The 22,397-nt window shown below is 21.1% G+C and overlaps 1 protein-coding gene across 1 annotated transcript in view; it reads left to right on the top strand.

Moving 5' to 3' along the window:
- The window catches only part of LOC117169161 (WD repeat domain phosphoinositide-interacting protein 3), a 28,947-nt gene that overhangs the window by 4,271 nt on the left and 2,279 nt on the right, over positions 1 to 22,397 (top strand). Inside the window, exons 2-5 of the mRNA XM_033355375.1 lie at positions 1,248 to 1,424; positions 11,315 to 11,572; positions 11,671 to 11,872; positions 16,519 to 16,742. Coding sequence (XP_033211266.1) covers positions 1,248 to 1,424; positions 11,315 to 11,572; positions 11,671 to 11,872; positions 16,519 to 16,742 — 861 coding nt within the window. The remainder of the gene's footprint in view (positions 1 to 1,247; positions 1,425 to 11,314; positions 11,573 to 11,670; positions 11,873 to 16,518; positions 16,743 to 22,397) is intronic.

Below are 22,397 nucleotides of genomic sequence, written 5' to 3' on the forward strand. Positions count from 1 at the left end.
CTTTTTAATCAGAAAACATGAATTTATATCAAAATATTTAAATTTTCAGTTAAAAAATTACTTTTCCATCTACCAAAAAAATAAACTTTTACGAAAAAATTAGAATTTTAAAGTAAAGAGTTAAATTTTCAATAAAACTAATCAATTTTCAACTAATTAGTTATATCTTCGACCAAATTGTTGAATTTTCTAGCCAAAAATATTATTTCTTTACTGAAAAAGTCAATTTTCCATACGTAAATGTGAATTTTTTAGCAAAAAATTTAATTTTCAGTCAAAACATATTAATTTTTAACAAAAAAGGATTAAATTTCTACAAAAATACATGACTTTTTAATCCAAAAAGATCAATGTTCCATAAAATAGTTGAATTTAAGTGAATTTGTTGGATTTTCAAGTAAAAAAAAAACGGATTTTTAGGAAAATAGTTCAATTTTGAACGAAATAATAAAATTTTGTACTGGAAAGATGATTTTTAAACAGAAAACATGAACAATGAATGAACCTTTAAAAAAACTTTTCAATTTTAAGCCAAGAAATTAAATGTTCAACGAATTTTCAACTAGATAGTTAAATTTCTTACCAAGTAGTGTAATCTTGTACCAAATTGTTAAATTTTCTACCAAATTAAAGAATTTTCCAGCTGAAATTGTTAATTTTTGACCAAAAAGATTAATTTTAAACCCGTACATATGAATTTCCAAAAAAGATAACTTTTTAACCAGAAATTTAAGACTATACATTTCAACTAAAAAAAAATGATCCCCCACCCAAACATATTGATTTTCACACTATTTTTTTTAATTTGTCACACTATTTACACTATTTCTGACCTCAAAAGTGAGTCCGAGGCCTGGTATGAATCTAGCCAGATTTATTCGGTTCAATTAGTCAATACTTTTCCCCCAAAATCAAATTTATCATTAAGAAAAATCAATTTTTGAAATTGCTCTTGTCAAAATTCAGCTGAAATAAACACGTATTTTTTAATTAGCCTCGTTTAGTTTAATTAGTAAATAAAGTAAAGAACGATAGCTTCTCGAGTTTGATAAAATTTCTCTGAAGGCTAATTAAGGAACCAGAGTGATGATTAAGTCTTACACTTTTAATTCAAGTTTCTAGTAAACAGATAGTAGTTATCACAATCATTACATACGTGCAATTTTTTTTTTTTTTTTTTTTTTTTTTTTTTTTTTTTTTTTTTTTTTTTTTTTTTTTTTTTTTTTTTTTTTTTTTTTTTTTGATAGGTTGTTTCGCTTGTGGAATGGAAAATGGTTACAGAGTTTACAATTGCGATCCACTGAAGGAAAAAGAGCGACATGATTTTGCAGATGGAGATTTAGGATACGTCGAAATGCTTTTTAGGTGCAATTATTTAGCTCTGGTGGGAGGAGGCACCAAACCTCTCTATCCTACAAACAGAGGTATCTGGAAATTTTTATTTTTTCTTATTTAGTTTTCGCCGAATACATTTTTTTCGTGAATTTAATCATTACTGTTTCTGGTGAATGTTTCTGATGAAAAATGAGTGATAGTTTATATTTCACTTAACAAAAAAATTTAATTTTAAACTAAAAAAAACTGTTCAACAAAAAAAAAACAAATTTCTACTGAAGGGATGATGTTTCAAATAAAAAAAGTGACTTTTCATCAAGAATTGCTTTTTCATGCAGTTTAATTTTCATCCAAGAAAATTAATATTTTATAAAAAAATACGAATTCTGAACAAAACACAAATTTTTAACCAAGGAGATTAATATTCTATTTTCTGTTATGATATTATGAATCTTTAACCAAAAAAATAAACTTTTAAGAAAATAGTTCAACTTGCAAACAAGGATTTGAATTTTCAAACTAATTAGATGAATTTTTTATCAAATAATTGATTTTTAACAAACAAAAATTGATTTTCTACTAAAAAAAAGAAATTTTTTTAAAAAATAGATTGATTTTCAAACTAATATTAAAATTTTCTACCAAATTGTGGAATTCTTTGTTAAATAGTTAAATTGTCAATTTTAAAATGACTTTTTTAGCAAGAAGAAGGAATTTTCAAACTAATTAGATGAATTTTTAATCAAATAATTCATTTCTAACCAACAAAAATTGATTTTCTACTAAAAAAAAGACAATTTTTTTATAAATAGATTGATTTTCAAACTAATATTAAAATTTTCTACCAAATTGTTGAATTCTTTGTTAAATAGTTAAATTGTCAATTTTAAAATGACTTTTTTAGCAAGAAGAAGGAATTTTCAAACTAAATAGATGAATTTTTAATCAAATAACTGATTTTTAACAAACAAAAATTGATTTTCTACTAAAAAAAAGAAAATTTTTTAAAAAATAAATTGATTTTCAAACTAATATTAAAATTTTTTACCAAATTGTTGAATTCTTTGTTAAATAGTTAAATTGTCAATTTTAAAATGACTTTTTTAGCAAGAAGAAGGAATTTTCAACTATAATCATTAATCTTCAACAAAAAAGAGATTTAAATTTATTAATTTAAATATTTTTTAAATATTTAAATTTTCAGTTCAAAACATTTCTTTTAAACAGCAGCAAAAAACGAATTTTTAAGTAATAACCAACATGGTTTAACTTTCTGTTAAAAAATTTATTTTTCATCAGCAAACAGAAATTATCAACTAAGCTTATGAATATTAAAAAAAAACTTTTAAGTAAGCAGTTCAACTTTAAACCAAAGACTTGATTTTTCAACCTAAGAATATGAATTTTCAATCAAAAATGTTACAATTTATATTTTTTTTAAGTAAATAAAATTTGTTTTTTAAATAATTGTATTCAAGGAAGACATTTTGTATTTAACAGAAAACATGAATTTATTATTATATATATTTTTTTCTATTTAAAAAAGTTTTAATTTTCTTATTTTTTTAATTTACTGTTTCTATGAAAATACAAGTAATAGTTAATATTTCAGTTAACCAAAAATTTTTATTTTTAATAAAAAACTGTTCAATTGAACCCAAAAAAGACGAAAATTTCCATCAATGGCATGAATTTTTAAATTAAAAAAACGACTTTTCAATGAGAGTTGCATTTTCTACAATGAAAGTTTTTTCAGTCAAGAAAAATAATCTTGAACCAAAAAAATAAAATTAAAAAAAAATAGTTCAACTTGCAAACAAGTAGTTGAATTTTTAAACTAATTAGATGAATTTTAAATCAAATAATTTATTTTTAACAAACAAAAATTAATTTTCTACTAAAAAAGGACAATTTTTAGGAAAAAAACACATTGATTTTCAGACAAATATTTTAATTTGCTACCAAATTATTGAATTTTTAAGTCGAAACTATTACTTTTGTACCAAACAGTTGAATTTTTCACCCTTAGATATGGATTTTTGAGTAAAAAATGTAAAATTGGAAACAAAGAGTTGAATTTTCCAACTAATTGGATGAATTTCAAATAAAATAATCGATTCTTTATTTTAAAAAATTGATTTTCTATTTAAGAAAAAGAGAATTTTTTTAAAAATACGTTAATTTTCAAACAAATATTTAAATTTTCTACCAAACTATTGAATTTTCGAGCCTAAACTATTAATTTTTTTACCACACAGTTGAATTTTCCACCCGTGAGTGTGGATTTTTTAACAAAAAATGTAAAAATTTCCACGGAAATAGATGACTTTTTAATATAAAAAGATAAACGTTCAAAAAAATTGATAAATTTGTACTATGTTTTAATTATTAGTCATTTGAGAAAAAAATTGCAATTAAATTGTTGAATTTTAAATAAAAAAGCACTTGGAAATTTTTTTTATTATTTAATTTTCGCCGAATTCATTTTTTTCGTAAATTTAATCATTTCTGTTTCTTATGAAAAGCGATTCATAGTTTATATTTTAGTTTTAAAAAAAAAAATTATTATTTTCAATAAAAAACTGTTCAACTAAACCCAAAAAAGACGAAAATTTCTACCAAAGGGATGAAATTTAATAATGTAATAAATTTCATTTAAAATGTTGAATTTGTCATGGAGTAAATTTTCTACCAAAAAAATTAATTTTCTATTAAAAAATACGAATTAAGCACACAAAAAACTTTCAAGAAAATAGTTCAACTTGCAAACAAGAAGTTGAATTTTTTAACTAATTAGATGAATTTTAAATCAAATAATTGATTTTTAACAAACAAATGTAAAATTTCTACAAAAAATAGATGACTTTTTAATATAAAAAAACGAATGAATGTACAATAAAATCGTTGAATTTTTATTATTTTTTAATTATTAGTCAAGTTAGAAAAAAAATTGCAATCAAACTGTTGAATTTTCAAGCCAAAAAGACGAAGTTCCTATAAAACAGTTGAATTCTTTTGAAAATAGTTGAATTTCCAATTGAGAAATGGCTTTTTTACCAACAAGAAGGAATTTTCAACTATAATTATAAATCTTAGACATCAAGAAACAAGAACTTTTAAGCAAGTAGGTCAACTTTCAACCTAAAAAGATGAATTAAAAAAAGGAATCATGAAAAAAAGAAAAGTTAATCAAATTGTTGAATTTTGAAGTCAAGAAGATGAATTTTAAATGAAATACTTACAATTTTAACTCAAAAATATTTTTTTTTTTATCAGAAAATACGAATTTTCATAAAAATAGTTAAATTTTCTGTTAAAGAATTAGTCTTTTTAGCAGCAAAAAGGAATTTTCTACTAAACTTATGAATCTGCAACCAAAAAAAGGAACTTTCAAGAAAACAGTTCAGCCTTAAACCAACGAGTTGAATTTTTAACGAATTTTCAACAAAATACTTGATTTTTAACAAAAAGAAAAAAAATGTCTACCAAAAATGACAAATTTTTAACAAAATATATTGATTTTCAATCAAATAGTTAAATTTTCCTCCAAATTGTTGAATTTTTTACCAAATTGATGAATTTTCTTGCCAAAACTATTAATTGTTTGCAAAAAAAAATTAATTTTCACCCTGTTAGTGTGAATTTTCAACAAAAAATTAAGACATATTAATTTTTAACCAGATGGTTGTATTTTTTATTTAAAAGTGTGAAATTTCTACAGAAGTAGATGATTTCGTATTCCAAAAAGACGGATTTTCAGGAAAATAGTTGCATTTTTAATTCAAAAAATTGTTAGTCATTAAGACAAATAGAGGTATCTGAAAATTTTTATTTTTTCTTATTTAATTTTCGCCGACTTCTTTTTTTTTTGTAAATTTAATCACTACTTTTTCGCATGAATGTTTCTTATGAAAAGCGATTAATACTTGACATTTCAGTCAACAAAAAATTATCATTTTAATTAAAAAACTGTTTAACTGAACCCAAAAAAGATTAAATTTCTACCAAAGGGTTGAATTTTCAAATAAAAAAGCGACTTTTTAAGAAGAGATGCTTTTTCAGCCCAAAAAGTTTTTTCGGTCCAGAAAGGTAAGAAATTTCATTCAAAATGTTGAATTTTTCCTGCAAAACAGATATTTCTACAAACCAGTTGAATTTTTAATCAAGAATATTATTTTTTTATTAAAAAAGACGAATTTCCAACAAATTACATTAATTTAAACCAAATAGTGGAATTTTGAAACTAACAAAGGTCAATTTTTAATCAGAAATGGAATAATTGATATTTCAACCAATAAATGATTTTCATTTAAATTTAAAAAAATTGAATTAACCCAAAAAAAGTAAAATTGATACAAAAGAGATGGATTTTTAAATTAAAATGAAAAACTTTTAACGAGATTTGCATTTTCAACCAAGAAAGATTTTTTTTCACTAAAAAGAATCAGCTCCATCCAAAATGTTGGGTTTTCAAAAAATAATTTTTAATATAAAAAAAAATTGTCTACCAAACAATTGGATTTTCGACAAAAAAGTTAAATTTTTAACAAAATATGGAAATTTTGTACCAAATTGTTGAATTTTTAAGACAAACCGACAAATTCTCCACAAAAAATTTGAATTTTCAAAAACCTAATTAAAGTTGTATTAAAGAAATTAATACTAACAACAGTTTTATCAAAGTAGTTCAGTTTTCTACTAAAAAATTAATTTAAAAAAAGCAGTTTAACTTTGAACAGAAGATAAAAAATTTTACGAAAAAATATAATAGTATTTGAAACAAAAAAATATTTTAATTTCAAAGAAAAAACAGTTTAATGTTATCAAAAAATTCTCATTAAAAAAAATTCTATCCTCATTAATTTTTAACCATACATTAGCATTTTTAACCGAAGAAATTCATTTTGAACCAAAAAAGACAATATTTCTCCAAATTGCATAAATTTTTAACTGAATTGTTTGAAAAGTGGACGTAGTTTTACTCCAGATTTGATTTGGCTAATTTTTAAAAATATTTTGTTCGTTTCCCAAATTTTTTAACTAAATAGTAGAATTTTTTAACAAAATAGTCGAGTTTTTTAACTAAAAGAGATACATTTTTAACCAAGAATTGATTAGTTATACTTTATTGGGGAGAACGAATTTTCGATTTAAAAAAAAAACAACTAATTTTTCTACAAAAAAGGCTAATTTTGTAACAAGTAGATGAATTTTATACCAAATAGCTGAATTTTCAACGAAATAGTTAAATTAACAGTTAAAAAACGAACTGACAACAAAAATAATTTTAGTTAAAAAATCAAATCTTTGGTTTAACATTAATTTTTTTATTAAAACTTTAATAATTCAATTTTTAGTTGAAGAATTATTTTTTTAGCTGTAAAATCGTCTTGTTCGTAGAGATTGATCTTCTTGGCTGAAAATTAATATTTTTGAGCAAAAATTTAATTATTCTAATCAAAGATTCATCATTTCTGTTAAAAAAGTATCTTTCTGGTTTAAAATTCAACTATTACAGTTTAATATATTAACAATTAATTTTGGAAATTAATCACTGTGTTTGTAAAAGTAACTTTTTTTTTAAAGTAATTTTGTTAACTGAAAAATATAATTTATTCCAATTGAAAATTCTACAGTTGTAGTTAAAAATTAATCTCTTCCGTTAAACAGTAATTTTTTAACTTAAAATCTAATTATTTAAATTTGGGTTAACAATTTATCTTTTCTAGTCAAAATTAATTTTTCTTTGTTTAAAAATAAAACTATGTCAGTTAAAGGTTCAGTTTTTTAGTTGAAAACAATTATGTTTGGTTTAAAATTAAATTTTTTCTAACTAAAAATGTCACTTTCATTTTCGGTTGAAAATTATTTTTATATTTATTTCAAAACTTTACTATTTGGTTGAAAATTTGTCTCCTTTAATTGTTGAAAAATTTTATGTTTTGGTAAAAAATAAATCTTTTTACTTGAAAATTATCTTCTTGTTTAAAAATTCATCTTTTTGGTTGAAACTTTAAGCGTTTCAATAAAAAATGTATCATTTTGGTTGCAAATACATCAGTTTAGTTGAAAAATTATGTCAACTCAAAATTCAACTGTTCCCTTTTTAGTTAAAAATTTATCTTTCCCAGTTCAAAATGCAACGATTTGAATGAAAATTGCTCTTTTTTAATAAACAAGTCAAATATATTTTTGAAAATAAACGTATTTTGTTTAAAAAATCCATTCTTTCATAGAAAATTATATTTTTCTTTGAAAATTAATCTTCTGATCTGAAAGTTATTCTTAGTTATTCTTAAACTTAAACTTTCTCTCTTTAAAAAATTGTTTTATCTTTTTATTTTAACTTTTTAATTGTTTAAATTTATTTTTCAGTTGAAAATTCGCATTTTCTTGTAGAAATCAATGTTTTCAGTAGAAAATTTTTCTTTTCGGGTATAAGTAAAATTATTTTATTCAAATATTCATCATCTTAATTCAAACTTGATCTTTCTGTTTTGAAATTCAATTATTATAATCAAAATTGTACAATTTTAGTTAAAATTTAATCACTTTGTTTGAAAAAGTGCTGGAAATTTCACTTATTCTACTCGAATATTGAAAATGATCTTTTTATTTGAAATTTAATCTTCTTGTCTTAAAATTATTTTTGTTCGTTAAAAAATCAAGTATTTCAGTTAAATATTTATCATTTTAGTTGAAATTTGTCGTTTAGGTTGAAAATTAAATTACTTGGTTAAAAGTTGAACTCTTTTGTTAAAAATTGTTATTTCCTATTTTGATAAAAAATATTGTTTTTTTCTTTGTGAAAATTTTTTTCGAAAATTAGTTCCGAAAATTGAACTATTTTGATTGAAAATTTATCTTTTTAGTTTAGAGTTAACTTATTTTATTTTATTTAAATATTCATCATTATAGATGAATATTTCAACAAGTTTTGGTTGAGAATTTATCTTTTTTTAATTAAAATAATTTTTTTATTTAAAAATTGAACTATTTGGTTCTAAATTTGTCTCTTTTAATCAAAATTTTAACCATTTCGTTAAAATTCATGAATTTGGATGAAAAATTGTATTTTTCGGTAGAAAATTTATCTTTTTATTTAAAAATTATCTTTTTGTTTAAAAATTCATCTTTTTGGTTGAAAATGTAACTATTCCAGTTGAAGTTTTAGAATTTTAGTTAAAAAATTCATCATTTTTATTGAAAATTGAATTATTTTGTTGAAAATTTCTTTTTTTTTCAAAATTCAAGATTCAAGTTTTGGTTGAAAAATGACCTTTTCCAGATTTTGGTAGAAATTAATCTTCTTTGTTGAAAATTCATCGTTTTAATTTAGAGTTCAATTATTTTATTTAAATATTCACAATCACAGTTGAATATTTCAACAAGTTATGGTTAACAATTTATCTTTTTTTAAGCAAAAATTTCCTTTTTTTAAGTGAAAAATCGAACTATTTGGTTGAAAATGTGTCTCCTTTAATTTAAAATTTAACTATTTCGTTAAAAATTCATGAATTTTGATGATAAATTGTATTTTTTGCGTAGAAAATTATTTTTTTTATTTAAAAATTATCTTTTAGTTTAAAAAATCATCTTTTTTTGTTGAAAATTCAAGAGTTCTAGGTAAATTTTCGTAATTTTTTTGGTTTAAAATGTAACTATTTCAGTTAAATATTGATAATATTATTTGAGATTTCATCACTTTCATTGAAAATTGATTTATTTAGTTAAAAATCCGTTTTCTTTTTGTTGATGGAAATTAATATTTTCAACTGAAAATGTAACTATTATATCATTTAAGCATTTCATAATATTAATTAAAAACTCATTTTTTGACTCAAAATTCAATTTTTTGTTGAAAAATGATCTTTTCCAGTTGAATATTTTTTTGTAGAAATTAATCTTTTTGGTTGAAAATTCATATTTTTAGTTTAGAGTTCAATTATTTTATTTAAAAAATCATCAGCTTAATTAAATATCCTTTTTTTTAGTTCAAAATTCAACTATTTAGTTGAAAATTAGTCTCCTTTAATTAAAAATTCAACTATTTCGTTAAAAAATCATGAATTTTGATTTAAAAAATTGTATTTTTGGATATAACATTTATCTTTTTATTTAAAAATTATCTTTTAGTTTAAAAATTCATCGTTTTGGTTGAAAATTCAAAAGTTCTACCAGTTAAATATTCCTAATATTTTTGGTTTAGAATTTAATTATTTCAGTTAAATATTCATAATATTATTTGAAAATTCATCATCCGTTTTTTTTTTATGTTGGTAATTAAAATTTTCAACTAAAAATGTAACTATTATATCAGTTAAATATTTCATAACATTAATCAAAAATTCATTTTTTGACTTAAAATTCGATTTTTGAATGGAAAATTATCTTTTCCAGTAAAAAATTCTTAGTTTTTGGTCGAAATTAATCTTCTTGGTTAAAAATTGTTTATCTTTTTTTTTAAGTAAAAGTTTCTTTTTTTTTAGTTCAAAATTTAACTATTTGCTTGAAAATGTGTCTCCTTTAATTTAAACTTTAACTATTTCTTTAATGATTCATAAATTTTTATGGAAAATTGTATTTTAGGGTAGAAAATTTATCTTCTGATTTATAAATTATCTTCTATTTTAAAAATTCATCTTTTTGGTTAAAAATTCAAGAGTTCTAGTTTTTGTGTTCCTGTAAATTAAAATTTTAAACTAAAAATGTACCTTTTATATCAGTTTAATATTTCATAATACTAATTAAAAACTCATTTTTTGACTCAAAATTCAATTTTTAATTTTTTTTTCTTGGTTGAAAATTCGTCTTTTTAGTTTAAAGATCAATTATTTAATTTAAATATTCATCATCTTAGTTAAATATTTCAACAAGTTTTCCTTGACAATTTATCTTCTTTTTTAAAGTAAAAATTCTTTAAAAAATCATTTTTTGACGCAAAATTCAATGTTTGATTGAAAAATGATCTTTTCAAGTAAAAACTTCTTATTTTGTTGTAGAAATTATTCTTTTTAGTTGAAAATTAACCTTTCTGGTCTAAAGTTAAATTATTTAAATATTCATCATCTTAGTTAAGTATTTCAACAAGTTTTGGTTGACAATTTATCATTTTTTCAAGTAAAAGTTCCTTAAAAAGTAATTTTTTTTTACTCAAAATTCAATATTCAATGTTTGGTTGAAAAATGATCTTTTCCAAAAAATTCTTATTTTTTGGTAAAAATTAATCTTTTCTGTTGAAAAATCATGTGTTTGGTTAAATATTAAACTATTCCAGTTTAAAATTCCTCATTTTGATCGAAAATTCATGAGTTAGCTTGCAAATTAATTTTATTGTCTGAAAATGTAACTATTCCATTTTCCGTTGAAATTTGATTTTTGTTTAGTTCGAAATTTAATTATTTGTTTGAAAATCTTTCTCCTTGAATCAAAAATTCGACTATTTCTTATAAAAAATTCATGTTTATTTCTTAGATTGTATTTTTTTTAGTAGAAAATTAATCTTGTTGTTTGAAATTTCATCTTTTTAGTTCAAAATTCAAGTGTTCCAGTTTATATTTTAGTTGAAAACTCATAATTTTGGTTTAAAATTTAACTATTCCAGTTGAAGGTTCCTAATTTAATTCGCAATTTCATCACTTTCTTTGAAAATTGAACTCTTTTGTTGAAAATCCGTTTTTTCATAGTTGAAAATTTAATTGTTAAAACTGCAAATTTAACTATTCCAGTTTTCTAAAAAAAAAATGATATTTTTTAGTGAAAAAGTTACGCATTTGTTTATCAAAATTGATTTATTTTGCAATATTTTGATCTGACGGATTAAAGGATATTTAGAAGGAACGTCATGAATTTAAATGACCGGTAAAATTACAAAATTTGACCGTGCGGTCTCTGGGACCGCACGGCCATACTAAAAGTTTTACCGATTTTCGTATCACGGGATTTGGAATTTTTTAAAAATTAAATACAATCTTTTCAGTTATGATATGGGATGACTTGAAAAAGTCACCAGCGATCACGTTAGATTTTAACGCTCCCGTGAAGGGTGTAAAGTTGCGAAGGGACAGGATAGTGGTGATTTTGGAGGGTGTAATAAAAGTCTACACTTTCACCCAAAATCCACAACAATTGCACGTCTTTGAGACAAATCCCAATCCAAAGGGTTTGTGTTGTTTGTGTCCAAACAGCAATAATTCGTTGCTCGCTTTTCCTGGGCGAAAAAATGGTCACGTCCAAGGTAAACATTTAATTTAAAGGGGAAAAAATTTAAATTAAATAAAATAATGGATGAATTTGAGTTGTAGATTTTTAATATTGAATTTTTTTTATTAATAGTTATAGATTTGGCGAACGCAGAAAAACAACCTTTGAATATAGAAGCGCACGAAACACCATTGTCGTGTATTGCGCTGAATTTACAAGGGACGAGGTTGGCAACAGCTTCCGAGAAAGGAACATTAATTCGAGTTTTTGACACTCAATCTGGAAATAAAATTAATGAGTTGAGAAGAGGCGCAAATCACGCAAATATTTATTGGTAGGTTCAATTTTTTTTATTTATATCTGGATTATTTAGAATTGCAGGTTTTCTCCAAGTCGATAGTTAATTTTTTCTGGTCAATTTAAAAGAGTTTAAAATATTTTTTTTTCAATTTCAGGTGGTTTCTAAATATTTTGAAAGATTTTTTGTTTTGAACGGGGAATTTTAGAAAATAATTATAAATCTGAATTTAAAGAATTTTTTTCATTCGGTTTTTTGGGTAACGATTCATTTCTATGATTGGAAATGTAATTTTTTTGTTAAAAATTCATTTTTAATTGTTTGGAAATCTATTTTTGAACTAGAAATTATCTTTTCCATTTTTGGTTGTAAATTGATATCTTTGTTTAAAAATTTAACTATTTTATTGAATATTCTTTTTTTTTTTTTTTGGTACTTTGTTGAAAATTCATGTTTTTTTTTAAATTCGTCTATTTTTTGTAGAAAATAGTTTATCTTTGTTGAAAATTAAGTTCAAATTATTGAAAATTCGCCGTTTTCGATAGAATATTAATCTATTTAGTGACAAATTCTTCTTTTTGTTTAACAATTCATTTCTTTGATTTATTTCGTTGAAAATTCGTTTCTAATTGGTTGGAAATTAATTTTTAAACTAAAAATTAACCTTTCCATTTTTAGTCGAGAATTAATACCTTTAGTTAAAAATGTCACAATTTTATTGAAATTTTTATTTTGAACTAGGTTGAAAATCCGTCTTCTATTGGTAGAAAATTAATCTTTATGGTTGAAAAATTCATACTTTTTGTCGAAATTTAAACAATTTGGTTTAAAAAAAATATTTTTCAGCCAAATTCATAATTATAGTTGAAAACTCATTTCTTTATTTGATGATTGAACTAGTTTGTTGAAAATTCTCTTTTTTCAGTAGAAAATTAATTTTTCAACTAAAAATCTAACGTCTCATTTTTGGTTGAAAACTTATCTTTTTTAGTGTTGAAAATTAATATCTTTGGTTAAAAATTCGTTTGCCATTTGTGGAAAATTAATTTTGTAACAAAAAATTTAACTATTCTATTTTTTGTTTAAAACTTATCTTTTTTAATGCTGAAAATTAAAATCTTTGGTAAAAAATTTATTTCGTTGGTAGAAAATTCGTTTAAATTTGTAGAAAATTAATTTTTTAACAAAAACTTTAACTATTTCATTTTAGCTTAAAACCTTTTTTTTTTAGTTTTGAAAATTAATATCTTCGTTTAAATATTTAATTTGTTGAAAATTCGTTTTTATTTGGTATAAGATTAATTTTTAAACTGAAAATTTAACTGTTCCATTTTTGGTTTAAAAAATTTTATTTTTAGTGTTGAAAACTAATATCTTTGGTTAAAGATTCGTTTGCAATTGGTAGAAAATTAATTCTGTAACAAAAAATTTAACTATTACATTTTTTGTTGAAAAATTATCTTTTTTAATGTTGAAAACTAATATCTTAGGTTAAAAGTTTGTTTGCAATTGGTAGAAAATTAATTTTGTAGCAAAAAATTCAACTATTCTATTTTTTGTTGAAAACTTATCTTTTTTAGTGTTGAAAATAATTTATTTTGTTGAAAATTAATATTTTTGGTTAAAAATTTAGATGGTTGAAACTTCGTTTTTAATATGTTATAAAATTAATTTTTTAGTTACAAATGTATCTTCCATTTTTGCTTATAAACTAATCTCTTTTATTTTTGATAATTAATATCTTTGTTAAATATTTAATTAATTGAAAATTCGTTTTTAATTGATAGAAAATTAATTTTTTCACTAAAAATTTCAGTATTCCATTTTTGCTTAAAAGATTATTTTTTTTACTGTTGAAAATTAATTTGGTTAAAAATAATTTATTTTGTTGAAAATTCTTTTTTTTTTTTACTTTCTTGAAAATTGATGTCTTTTGTTTTTTTAATTCGTCTCCTTCTGTAGAAAATTAATGATTATTGTTGAAAATTCATCTTTTTTGTCGAAAATTCATCTATTAGGTTCAAAATTTAAGTTTTTTTTTTAAAGATTCATATTTATAGTTGATAATTCATTTCTTTGTTTACAAATCTAACTATTTTGTTGAAAATTAGCCGTTTCCAGTAGAATATTAATCTTCTTGGTGAAAAATTCTTATTTTTAGTTAAATATTCATTTCTTTCATTGAAAATTTAATTATTCTGTTGAAAAATTATTTTGAGTTATTTAAAAATTAATATATTTCGTTAAAAATTAATATCTTTTGTTGAAAAATTAATTAGTTGGTGTAAAATCCGTTTTTATTTGGTAGAAAATTAATTTTTCAACTAAAAATTTAACTATTCTATTTTTTCTTAAAACTTATCTTGTTTAATGTTGAGGATTAATATATTTGGTTCAAAATTTAATTGGTTGAAAATTCGTTTTCAATTGGTAGAAAATTAATTTTGTAAGAAAAAATTTAAGTATTCTATTTTTTGGTGGAAACTTATCTTTTTAGAGTTGAAAATTAATTTATTTTGTGGAAAATTAATATCTTTGGTTAAAAACTTAATTCGTTGATTGAAGATTCGTTTTAATTGGTAGAAAATCAATTTTTAACTAAAAATGTAACTTTTCCATTTTTGGTTGAAAAGTTATTATTTTTAGTGTTGAAAATTAGTTTATTTGACCGGAAATTAATTAATTTAGTTGAAAATTCATGTTTTTTTTAATTCGTCTACTTTTGTAGAAAATTAATAATTATTGTTGAAAATTAATCTTTTTCGTCGAAAATTCATCTATAAGGTTCAAAATTAATTTTTTTTATTGAAGATTCACAATTATAGTTGAAAATTCATTTCTTTGGTGCAAAATTTAACTATTCTATTGAAGCATTGCCTTTTTCGGTAGAATATCAATCTTCTTGGTGAAAATTTTTTCTTTTTGAGTAGCGATTGATTTCTTTCATTGAAAATTTAATTATTTTGTTGAAAATTTATTCTTAGTTAGTTGAAAATTAATGTATTTTGTTGAAAATTAATATCTTTGGTTAAAAAATTAATTAATTGGTGTAAAATTCGTTTTTATTTAGTAGAAAATTAATTTTTTAGCAATAATTTTTAACTATTTCACTTTTCCATTTTTGGTTAAAAACTTATTATTTTTAGTCATGAAAATTACTTTATTTGGTTGAAAATTAATTTATATTGTTGAAAATTCACGTCTTTTTAAAAATTCGTCTTCTTTTGTAGAAAATTAATCTTTTTCGTCGAAATTCATATATAAGGTTCAAAATTAATTTTTTTTATTGAAGATTCATAATTATAGTTGAAAATTTATTTCTTAGACCTTTTTCGGTAGAATATTAATCTTCGTGGTGAAAAATTATTATTTTTTTAACGATTCATTTATTTGACTGAAAATGCAGTAATATCTTCGGTAAAAACGTGTCGTTTTTAGTGTTGAAAATTAATTTATTTAGTTGAAAATTAATATCTTTGGTTCAAAATTTAAATAGTTTGTTGAAAATTCGCTTCTACTGTACAGTATTCATCTTCTTGGAGAAAAATTACTCTTTTTTGTTATCGATTCATTTCTTTAATTGGAAATTTATCTATTTTGTTAAAAATTCGTTTTTAATTTAATAAAAATTAATTTTTCAACTAAGAATAACTTCCCTTTTTGGTTGAAAATTTATCTTTTTCAGTTGAAAGTTAATGTAATTTGTTGAAAATTAATATCTTTGGTTACAATTGTAACTATTTCGTTCAAGATTCTTTTTTTTAATTTTGTGAAAAATTAAGTTCTTCACCTGAAAATATAACTCTTCCATTTTTGGTTGAAAGTGTATCTTTTTTAGTTGTAAATTCAAATAATTTTTTCGCATTGAAGATTCATAATTATAGTTGAAAATTCATTTCTCTGGTTCAAAATTAAACTATTTTTGTTGCAAATTCAACCCTTTCCGGTAGAATATTAATCGACTCGGTAAAAGTTCTTCATTCTGGTTGATTCGTTCCTTTGATTGAAAATTTAACTATATTGTTGAAAATTCGTTTTTAATTGATTAAAAATTTTAATTTTTGAACTAAAAATTTAACTATTCCAATTTTTGATTAAAGTTTTATCTTTTTTAGTTCAAAATTAATTTATTTTGTTGAAAATTAATATCTTCTGATAAAAATCTTTTTCGTTGGAAAAATTAATTTTTTTAACCGAAAATATAACTATTCCATTTTTGGTTCAAAATGTATCTTCTGCTATTTGGAAGATTTATAATTTTTAGATAGTTTTGTAGAAAAATCGTTTTGACAAAAATCGGTAGACAAAAAAAACTAAAATAATAATAATAATAATAAATATAAATTTAACTTTGTTAAAAGTAGAGCTTCTTTGTAGAAAATAAATTTGTAAGGTTGAAGATTCGTAATAGAGGGAAATTTACCTCTTTGCTGGAAATTTACCTATTTACTTAAAAATTAATCTTTTGGGTTACAAATATATTATTTATTGATCTTCATTCTTGACTGAAAAATATTTGTTCATAGAAAACTCAACTATTTTTTGGAGAATTCGGATTTTTTGTACAAATCCAACTTTCTTTTTTTTTTAATATATTTTTTGTTTGTAATATCAACCATTATATTTTTATTTGAGAATATATCTTTTTTGGGCTGAACAGAATATTACTTTTTTGTTTTTAGTATAAATTTTAACCATGATTCGACATGGTTGTGCGTTGCAAGCGACCACGGAACCGTTCACGTTTTTGCAGTGGAGGATCAAAAATTAAATCGGCAATCAAGTTTAGCATCGGCTAGTTTCTTGCCAAAGTACTTTAGCTCCAGTTGGAGTTTTTGTAAATTTCAAGTTCCAGGAGGACCACAATGTATGTGTGCATTTGGAAAAGACAATAATTCTATCATAGGTAACTTAATTTTTCATTCAATTAATTTCATCGCAGGCTTCGGAGTTACTTTTTTGATTTTTTTCCTTTTTTTTAAACTATCAGGCTTTATTCTCAATTAAAAAAATTAAATATATTTCTAAAAGTGATATTTTAGAATAAAACTTAAAAAGAATTATTCAAACTAATTTATTCTGCTAATTTACTTTTGGTTCAGAATCCATTTTTTTTTTTTTTTGTTAAATATTTAATTATTTGTTTGAAAATTTAATTATTTTGATGAAAGTTTAACTATTTTTTAAGAAGTCATCATTTTTTGGTAGAAAACTCACATTTTTCGTTATAAATTTAGCTTTTTAGTTTGAGTTTTTTTTCCTTCGAAGTTATTTTTTTTATTTTTCTTTTTTTTAAACTATCAGGCTTTATTCTCAATAAAAAAAATTAAATATATTTCTAAAAGTGATATTTTAGAATAAAACTTAAAAAGAATTATTCAAACTAATTTATTCTGCTAATTTACTTTTGGTTCAGAATCCATTTTTTTTTTTTTGTTAAAGATTTAATTATTTGTTTGAAAATTTAATTATTTTGATGAAAGTTTAACTATTTTTTAAGAAGTCATCATTTTTTGGTAGAAAACTCACATTTTTCGTTATAAATTTGGCTTTTTAGTTTGAATTTTTTTTCCTTCTTGTTTGAAAAATATTTCTTGGTTGAAAATATTTTTGGAAAATTTGTCTTTTATTCATTCTTGTTTTACTTTAGGTTAAAAAATGATCTTTTTTATTTAAAAAATTACATGATTTGTTGAAAAATGGTCTTTTTTGGTTGATTTATCTCTTTGGTTTAAGATCAATTATTTTGGTGAAAATCAGTTGTTTTTTTTTCGTTAAAAATTGATTCACTGAAAATTGATGTTGTCATTTTTTGTAAAAAATTCGCTTTTTTTATTTTAAAAAATTAAGTATTTGGATGCAACTTTATCTATTTTATTGAAAATTTGTCGATTTTGGTGGAAAATTAATCTTTATGCTTAACAATTAACCTTTTTTATAAAAAAAAAATCATTTTTCGGTTGAAAAGCGTACTAATTAACAAAAAATCGTCTTTTTTCTTAAAAATGGATCTTTTTATTTGAAAATGTAATTTTGTGTTTAAAAATTTAACTTCTTTTAGGAAATTATTCTTCTTCTTTGTAAACTCATATATGTGTTGTTACAAAATCATTTCTTTGCTTAAAAAATTTAACTGAATGGTTAAAAATATCTTTTCTTGTTAAAAGTTTATATTTCAGTTAAAAATTCATAATTTTGCTTAAAAATTGTCTTTTTGGTTTAAATTAAATGTTTTTTATTTAATATTAAAATCTTTTTTTATTGGAATGTAAATTATTACATTTTTTATGGAAAATTCATCAAAAAGTAATTTTTTGGGTTGAAGATTCATTACTTTAGTTTATATATCATTCTTATGTCTGACAATTTATTATTCTATTAAAAAATTAGCTTTTTTAGTAAAAAAAATAATTTTTTAAAGAGAACAATTAACTATTCCATTTTTGACTAAAAATGTTTTCTTTTTTAGTTTAAAATTCACTTTTTTATTACAACTTGAACTATATTGTTTAAAATTCGATTTTTTTATCTAAAAATTTCATTATTTCATTTTTTGTTAAAAATTTGTTTTTTTAGTTTAAAATCCAACTATTTTGTGGAAAATTCGTTTTCCGTTAGTTGAAAAGTTTTCCTTTTCCAAGATTAATTTTTAATTAGTCTCAGTTTTAACCGGGAAACAGAGATTTTCGACCAAATAGTAGCAGTTTCAACAAAAACGGATAATTTTCCATCGAAAAAGACGAATTTGCAACAAAATAATTCAAATTTAATCTTCAAAAAAAAATTTTAATCATGAAAGACAAAAAAATCACCCAAATTTTTATTTTTGCGGAATAAATAATTTAAAATACAAAATGAAAATTGAAATGAAAATGTCTCTTTTTTTAATCTTATTTGTTTATTTGTTTTTCAATTTAAATAAATTTATAATTTTCATAAGATTCTTGAGAAACTTTATCATTTTTTTAAGCTTTCTGATAAGTCGAAAAAATATCATTTTTTATTTTGTAGGATTTTGAACAATTCTAGGAAAAATTCGAGTCAGTTTGAAAGATATTTAGAACTTTTAAAATCAATAAATATCTTTAAATTCTTTAAAAGTTTTTTAAAATTATCCTTAAATCTTCCAGATATTTTCATAAATTTGTAGAAATATTTTTAAATATTTTGAAACTTTTTCAAATTTTCTTTTAAAATAAGAAGTCATTAAAAAGTTACTCGAAATTCTGAAAAATTAAAAAACTTGCGGTCAAATCTTCCAGACTCTGTTTTGACAATTTTGGAAATTTTTTAAAAGGTTAAAAGAATTTTGTAATATTATATTAAAATTAATTTTTTAATATAAAAAAATTTGTTTAAATTATCCCATTAATTCTGCGAAATATTTTTTATTATCGTGAAACCTTTAAAAAAAATGTTTCAAGTTTTGTATCAATTTTGCAATCTTGTTAATCGAAATATTTTGCTTCAAAATAGTTTCCATCATTTTTCCAAATTTTAGAAAAGAATTTGAAATCTTTTTTAATCTTTGTCAATATTCTCTTAAAATTTATTTTCAAAATATAACATCGCAGTTTAAATTTTCCCAGGAATTTTAAGAAAGTTTTTTTTTTTAATTTTCTTGAAGGCTTTTAAACTTCTTAAAAAGTTTCGAATTTCTTTTTTAAATCTTCAAAAATTTACAGTTTATTTCATATGCTTTAAAATGTTTTCAACTTTCGAATTATTTTTCTGCTTATCTTTTAAAATTTTTTAAATTTTTCAAAAATTAACAAAAACTGCCTTAAAATCTTCCAAAATTTGTTATGACGATTTTAGAAATCTTTTGTAATCTTTTAAAATCGTTTACTATTTTTTTTATAAATGTTTTTACATATTCTCTTAAAATTAATTTTTCAAAATAAGAAAATTAATTTAAATTATACCATGAATTGAGAGAAATATTTTTTTATCTTGAATCTTTTAAAAAAAATTTTCCTCAAATATTGTATAAAATTGTACAATCTTGCTAATAGAAAGATTTTGCTTAAAAATCTTTACCATTTGTTTTCGAAATTTTAAAAGATAATTTAAAATTGTTGTCAATTAAAAAAAAATTGTTTAAAAATAAAACATCGTAGTTTAAACTTTCTCAGGAATTTAAAAAATGTTTATTTTATATTATTTTCTTGAAATCTCTCAAAATTGTTAAAAAGCTATGAAAATACTTTCGAAATCTTCAAAAATGTACTTTTTGTTTTAAATTTGTTGAAATATTTTCAAATTTCGAATTATTTCTTTGACTTTTTGCAAATCTTTTAAACCTGCTTATATTAAATTATTAACTTTTAAATCTTTTAAATCTTTACAAAAATTTTGGTGTTTTCCAAAAAGTTTCGGAAAATTCTGAAAAATCACAAAAATTGCTTAAAGTTATACAAAATCTGTTATGAAATTTTAGAAATCATTTGTAATATTTGAAAATCTTTTATAATCTTTTAAAACGTTTAAAATTCTCCAGCACTTTTAAAAAAGTTTTTTATTTTATTTTCTTGAGCCTTTTAAACTTCTTAAAATGTTTCGAAATTTTTTTCAAAATCTTAAAAATTTTGTTTAATTAAATTAAAATTAAAACATTTTGTTTTGAATTTATTGAAATATTTTTAACTCTTAAATTATTTTTTAACTATTTCAAAAACTTTTAAACCTGATAAGTATCTTTTAAAATGATTGGAATTTTTCCAAAATATCTCTTAAAACTCGAAAAAAATTGTCTTAAAATCTTCCAAAATCTGTTATAACGATTATAGAAATCTTTTAAAATATTGTGCCATCTTTTAAAATTTGTTTAAATATTTTGTTATAAGTAATTTTTAAAAATTAAGAATCATTTTAAATTATCCCATGAATATTTTTCACTTTTTAATTAATTTTTAATTTGGATGGTCTGAAGTCTGATGGATGGTAAAATCCAATTATTTAAAATATATATATTCAGTGGACTTAAAAGTTCTTGAAATAGTTTAAAAAACTAATTCTATAATTTATATTATTCTGTTAAGATAATTCTAGTGGCTTCTCAGAGGAAAATTTTTTAGAAAAATTTCAATAATTAGAAGAAAAAAAACAATATTTAGCAGGTTCAAAAGTTTTTGAAATATTTAAAAAAGGAATTTTATAAAACTGATTTTATAATTTATATAATTCAAGTGTCTCCTCGAAAGAATATTATCTGACCAATTTCAATAATTTGAAAAGAAATATATAGCAGGTTCAAAAGTTTTCGAAATAATTAAAAAATTAATTCTGTAAAAATTATTCTACAATTTATATAATTATACAAAAATAATTTTAGTGGCTCCTCGAACAACATTTTTTTAAAAAAATGTTGATAATTAGAAAAAAAAAACAATATTCAGCCGGTTCAAAAGTTTTTGAAGAATTCAAAAAAGTATTTCTATAAAAGTAATTTAATAATTTATATAATTCTAGTGTCTTCTCGGAGGAATATTTTCAGACAAATTTCAAGAATTTAAAAGAAATAAAACTGTAATTTATATAATTCCATAAAATTAATTCTAGTGTCTCTTGGGAGGAAAATTTTCAATAATTAAACCAAAACAATATGTAGCGGGTTCAAAAGTTTTTGAAATATTAAAAAAATTACTTCTATAAAACTTATTCTATAATTTTTATAATTATATCAAAATAATTCTAGTGGCTCCTCGAAGGAAATTTTGTTAGAAAAATTTTAATAATTAGAAAAAAACAATATCTAGCAGGTTCAAAAGTTTTTGAAGTATTCAAAAAAGTATTTCTATAAAAGTAATTTAATAATTTATATAATTCTAGTGTCTCCTCGGAGGAATATTTTTAGACAAATTTCAAAAATTAAAAAAAAATATATGTAGCAGGTTCAAAAGTTGTTCAAATATTTAAAAAAGTAATTCTTTAAAAATATTTCTAGTGACTCCTCGTAGGAAAATTTTTAGAAAAATTTCAATAATGTAAAAAATATATGTAGCAAGTTCAAAAGTTTTTTGATATATTTAAAAAAAGTGATTGTATAAAAATAATTCTAGAATTTATATAATTATATCAAAATAATTCTAGTGGCTCCTCGAAGGAAAATGTGATAGAAAAATCTCAATAATTAAAAAATAAATAAATAAAACGCTAATTCATATAATTCCATAAAAATAATTCTAGTGTCTCCTCGGAGGAAAATTTTCAGAAAAATTTCAACAATTAAAAAAATATATGTAGCAGGTTTAAAAGTTTTTGGATGATTAAAAAGGTAATTCTATAAAAATAATTCTACAATTTATATAATTCTATGAAAATTTTTTTAGTGACTCCTCGAAGGAAAATTTTTTAGAAAATTTTCAATAATTAGGAAAAAAAAACAATAGTTAGCAGGTTCAAAAATTTTTGAAATATTTAAAAAAGTAATTCTATTAAAGTAATTTTATAATTTATGTAATTCTAGTGTCTCCTCGGAGGAATATTTTCAGACAAATTTCAAGAATTTAAAAGAAATAAAACTCTAATTTATATAATTCCATAAAATTAATTCTAGTGT

The sequence above is a fragment of the Belonocnema kinseyi genome, chromosome 3 (genome assembly GCF_010883055.1).
Source record: "Belonocnema kinseyi isolate 2016_QV_RU_SX_M_011 chromosome 3, B_treatae_v1, whole genome shotgun sequence".
Taxonomy (NCBI): Eukaryota; Metazoa; Arthropoda; class Insecta; order Hymenoptera; family Cynipidae; genus Belonocnema; species Belonocnema kinseyi.